This window comes from Populus alba, chromosome 1 (assembly GCF_005239225.2).
Source record: "Populus alba chromosome 1, ASM523922v2, whole genome shotgun sequence".
NCBI classification, from domain to species: domain Eukaryota; kingdom Viridiplantae; phylum Streptophyta; class Magnoliopsida; order Malpighiales; family Salicaceae; genus Populus; species Populus alba.
Window position 1 is genome coordinate 53,582,882 of NC_133284.1, and position 5,886 is coordinate 53,588,767.

General features: G+C 38.4%; 1 protein-coding gene across 1 annotated transcript; it reads left to right on the plus strand.

Annotated features, from left to right (window-relative positions):
* The first annotated feature begins 925 nt into the window (after window positions 1–925).
* On the plus strand, window positions 926–2,738 carry LOC118029359 (tetrahydroberberine oxidase-like). The gene is made up of 2 exons (XM_035033241.2): window positions 926–1,095; window positions 1,161–2,738. Exons 1-2 carry the CDS (start codon window positions 1,043–1,045, stop codon window positions 2,560–2,562), a joined length of 1,455 nt encoding a protein of 484 aa, XP_034889132.1. The 5' UTR covers window positions 926–1,042; the 3' UTR covers window positions 2,563–2,738.
* Window positions 2,739–5,886: the final 3,148 nt, after the last annotated feature.

A 5,886-nucleotide genomic window follows, 5' to 3' on the forward strand; every position in this document is an offset into this window, starting at 1 on the left:
GAATAATCTATCCTCTAGCTCGAAGGTCAACTATGAATGCCACATGAACTTATAAGATGATGTTGACATCCATGCAACAAGTCACAAGAATCATGCAAGTGTGTAAATTCTCGTGCTAGAAATCTCATTGGCTGGCTTGAATTATTTATTAATTCATCTCGACTTGGTTTATCGTGTACGTTTAACCTTTGAAAATCAACACAGTTGACTACGGATAATCCTGTTGGTGGTTTAAATGATAATTGTAATGAGAAATTTATTTTGTTTCCGAGAAAGTACAATTTTGACCAATAAAAAACTTCCCTCAAAGAAAGAAGGTTACGTTAATGGAGTGCAATTACAACGTCATCATGATCCTACCAAACACAACATTTGATTAACATGGATCTGAAGCACAGGATCATCATCCATAGCGAGAATATTTAGGGCGCTTTTAGTTTTTTGTAGTGTGCCTGTACTTTTTTTTTTTAAAAAAAAAAATTATTTTTTAATTTTAAATTAATATTTTTATATTTTTAGATTATTTTGATGGGGTGATTTTAAAAATAATTTTAAAAATTAAAATAAAAATATATTTCCAATTAAAAATACAATTAAAAATTACCACTATACTATTTTAGTCTATTAGCTAGAGGCATGCATGCATAAATAGCATAAAGATTACGACAACGTACAAGCTATCAATCCGATTATTATTTCAATCGTCTGAATAATAATATTATTGTTCATTGAAAATTCAATGGCTGGATTGTCATTGCCCATGTAATAGAAGAAGAAAATATGAACAAATCTAACACCCTAAGCTATCAATCCGATTATTATTTCAATCCAGAACATGGTTGAATTGTCATCATCTTCTAGATTAATTCGTCACAAAATCTTCATAAACAAGTACCCTTCAGAGCTATATAAATAAGGGGGTCTCTTGCATCTTTCTATATGCACAAAACATTAAGAATCATGAACTGTCGAAGCTCTTCAATGTTCCCATTCCTGTTTCTCTTTCTGTTTTCATTCTCATGGATAGCTTCAGCTGATCGTCATGAGGATTTTCTTCAATGCCTTCATTATCAGAACTCTAACGCCATTTCTAAGGTCATTTACACCCCAATCAACTCCTCATATTCATCTGTCTTGCAGTTTTCTATACGAAACGGCAGGTTCAACACAAGTGCCACCCCGAAACCACTAGTTATTGTTACACCTCTAAATGTAGCCCACATTCAAGCTGCCATTGCTTGTTCCCAGAAACATGGCCTGCAAATTAGAGTTCGAAGTGGTGGCCATGACTATGAGGGCCTCTCTTATGTTGCTGTTATACCCTTCGTGGTTGTTGATCTAATCAATATGCGAACAGTTACTGTTGATGTAGCAAATAAAACTGCATGGGTTCAAGGTGGGGCTACTTTAGGCGAAGTTTACTATAGAATTGCCGAGAAAAGTAGAACTCTTGCCTTCCCAGCGGGTGTTTGCCCTACGGTGGGAGTTGGTGGTCACATTAGCGGAGGAGGAACTGGCATGATCATGCGTAAATATGGCCTCGCTGTAGATCATATTATTGATCTACAAGTAATCGATGTCAAGGGTAGAATCCTTGATAGAGAATCAATGGGAGAAGATCTCTTTTGGGCTATTCGAGGCGGTGGAGGAAATACCTTTGGAGTAGTTATTGCTTGGAAACTAGAATTGGTTCCAATTCCAGCTTCTGTAACTGTCTTCAATGTCACAAGAATATTAATGAAAGAAGATGCAACAAAACTCATTCATCAATGGCAATACGCAATAGAAAAGTTCGAGGAAGATTTATTCTCAAGAATTTTCATATGGAGATCAGCTAACTCTACTCAAGAAGGAAAGCCAATGATACAAGCTGCATTCACTTCTTTGTTTCTTGGCGGGGTAGATAGACTTCTTTCATACATGCAAGAGAGCTTTCCCGAGCTTGGTTTGGTGAAAGAGGATTGCATTGAAATGAGTTGGATCGAGTCTACAGTCTACTTTGCTCAATTTCCTCGTAATACATCCTTGGAAGTGTTGCTTAACAGGAGTCCTCGACCCACAAGCTTTTTCAAAGGAAAAACTGACTTTGTTAAGGAACCTATACCTAAAACTGCGTTGGAAGGAATATGGGAAAGGCTTGACCAAGTCGATGCCGGATCGGCTGAATTGCAATTCACTGCCTATGGAGGAAAGATGAACGAAATTGCAGAATCCAGCACTCCATTTCCTCATAGAGCCGGAACTCTATACCAAATTCATTATGGAATCTCTTGGGATGAAGAAGGCATTGAGGCATATGCAAAATATATAAGTTGGATCAGAAGGCTTTACAGCTACATGGCGCCTTATGTTTCAAAAAATCCCAGACAAGCATATGTCAACTATAGAGATCTTGACCTAGGAGTGAACAACCTAGGCAACACAAGTTACAGACAAGCAAGCATTTGGGGTACCAAATATTTCAAGAACAACTTCGACAGGTTGGTGCGAGTCAAGACCGCAGTTGATCCAGCTAATTTCTTTAGAAATGAACAAAGCATTCCTCCTTTATCATCTTGGTGATAGAAGATTAATGAGTATAGTTATATAGAAAATATGATTGGTAATAAATTAAATAATTGGTTATTTTATGTATAAAATTTAATGTTCTATTGGGTTGTACGTGCCATGTGCCATGTGGCGTGCTTGTCATATAAGATTACAGCATACCCTAATAAAGATAAAGGAATTAATATATATATATAGATTAAGATTACTTTGTACTTGTCTTTTTTTTTTTGAAAGATGCATATATTATTAAACGTAAAAGTCTGACGGGAATAGAACAGAAGCTACACAATATCATACTATGACAAAAAACCATATATATGATAAAGAAAACCACAAAAATCCATCTGAATGAGCTGAAGCTAAACATTCCTCTACAAAATAAAACAGAAATTACTCAAAAACATAATGGGGGAAGAAACAATAGCCCGGCCATAGAAAATTCAAAGCCAGGCAACAAAATCACATGATCTCTACACTCCTTGTTTAGCCAAGCCATCTACCATGTAATTACTTTCACGAAAGATATGTGAGAAGGTGATTGAACCAAAATATGCTTTCAGTCTATTAACAAAGGAGAACAAATTATGATGCTTCTAGGGACGGCTGAGAGGATTATTCATCCAGTGAATAACATTGACAGAGTCAGATTTGATGATGAGGTGTTGATGGTGTAAGAGGCAATTAGATGCTGATAGTTCAATGGCTTTGACAATAGCCCTTAACTCAACAATATTAGAGTCTAAAATACCAAATGGAACAGAGAACATACCGAGCAGATGGCCATGATGATTTCGCAGCACACCACCTATTCCAGAGGGGCCTGGCTTACCAAGAGAAGAGCCATCCACATTCCATTTGAGGCTATTAATCATAGGAGGAGACCATATATTATTAATTCTGAAAGAGTGAGCATTGGACCACCGAAGCAAGCCATCTGCCGATCTGATCAGATCTGTAGGGGAGTAAGGAAAATCTGAATGAATAGCTTTTAGCCATAGACATAGACGGGTGATAATAAGAAAGAATATTGAGTCATAGTCCGGTGACTTCTGTTGGAAAATCAGATCATTTCGAAGGAGCCAAAGAGACCATGCCACTGAGAAGAACACCATCAACCATGCCTTCCTCTGAAAATTACCATGCACCATGGAAGACCATTGAGACCACATATCTGAGAAGCTCTTTGGGCAACACCAAACTAAACCCCACCACTTAATGATTTTGGACCAAATGAGCCAATGCTTATGGCAGTGCAGCAAAATATGGTCCACCGATTCTACTTCAACAAGGCAAATAGGGCAATTTGATTCCGAGCTACCTAAGATACCTCTTCGAACCAACATACATCGGATGTTGAGTCTGTTAATGATAGCCATCCAGCAAAATATATCTACCTTAGGAGGGACAATACCTTTCCAAATTCCAGCAAACGAGTAGGCATTGTTTGTGGAAAGCTTTGGACTCAACAATCCGCAGAGAGATTTCACTGAAAATCTTCCTGAATTATTATCCTTCCAAATTAGTCTATCCTCTCCATCTTTGTCCATGAGTACTATCGAAAGGATTGCATAGAGTTCAAGCAAGCCAATGTTGTGCCCCCGTAGTGGACGTATCCATGAAAAAAACCAAATCCACTCATACCCTTCCCACATTCCCATCTTAGCAATGGTGGCAACTTTATCATTGGATAATTGGAAAAGAGTAGGGAAGTGATCCTGCTAAACAGAGGTTATTAAGCCAACAATCAAGCCAAAACATAGTTTTCTTGCCATTTCCGATAAGAACCAAAGTTTGCTCATTCACAATATCCTGCAACTTATTATTTCTCACACAATGATTGACAATCTAGGACCATGTAGTTGCAGTTCCTGGAATAGGAGCTTGCTGCAGCAGATTAGAGCAATTGGTGTTGTGGATGCTTTTGATCACATCCTACTTGATTCCTCCAACCCAAACCTCCATAACCATTTAAAGAGCAGAGCTGTATTTTTGTCCCTTAAAGAACCAATCCCAAGACCACTAGCATGTTTTCGAAGAGTAACAGTTGCCCAGCTAACATTGCATATTTTGTGTCTTTCCACATTTCCAGACCAGAGGAAGGATCGAAGTTTCTGATCAATTTTGGAGGCTACCGTAGCAGGCATGAGGAACATAGATAGGTATTAAATGGGGAGATTGCTGAGTACAGATTTAATCAAGCACAAACGACCCCCAATAGATAAGAACCTGCCTTTCCACGAAGCCAACCGGCAACTGATATTGCGCAAAATAGGATTCCACATTGAAGCTCTTCCTAAGTTTCCACCGATGGGGAGCCCAAGATACATGAGAGGCAACTAATCCTGCTTACATCTGAGAAGCTGAGCCATGAAGTTACATGTATGAGCTGCTACACCCACACCCACACCCACAATACTACTTTTATAAAAATTGACCTTCAGCCCTGAGACAAGTTCAAAGCATAATAGGATACGTTTAATGTTCTGCATGCTATATAGAGAGTCTGAACTGAACATAAAGGTGTCATCCGCAAACTGTAAGTGAGATATGACAAGCCCTGAATTGTCGATGTTTATACCCGAAGTCAAACCCAAATCACAGCCACGCTGCAACATACAACTCAATCCCTGGACTACAATGTTGAAGAGAAATGGAGAGAGAGGGTCTCCTTGGCGTAGGCCTTTAGCTAAGCAGAATTCCTCCGTGGGAGACCCATTAACAAGCACAGACATTTTTGCCATTGATATGCATTGCATAATCCACCCTCGCCATCTACTACCAAAACCCATACTAGCCATGATTTCATTAATATATTCCCATAACACCGAATCAAAGGCTTTATGAAAATCTACTTTAAAAAGATAAGCTTTACCCTTTTTCTTCTTGATGAAAGAAAGGACCTCATTTGCAATCAAGACGCTGTCAAAAATTTGCCTCCCTTTGATGAAAGCATTTTGATGATGAGAGATGACCTCTGGCATAACATGTTTCAACCTAGATGCTAGAATACTTTGTACTTGTCTTGCATATATATAACTTGGGATTTCATTTTTTATGTCTTTCATAACCCCCTTTTGGGTTATTCACCAAATTTATTTATTTTTCCAACCTAAAAAAAAAAGAAAAGAAATGGAGGAAGAAAATAATGGAAGTCGTTTTGAACGGTAGTGTGCTGCTTCTTCTTTCCTTGTTAACACAGAGGCAGAGGAGAAGAAGTTTTTTTTATTCTTTTTCCCCCCACCTTCTCTCTCCTTCCCCACTTCCATAAAAACTGATATAACCCACATCTCATGGCCTATCACCATTATGGAAGGGGCGGGGAAGCCATGCCCTGCG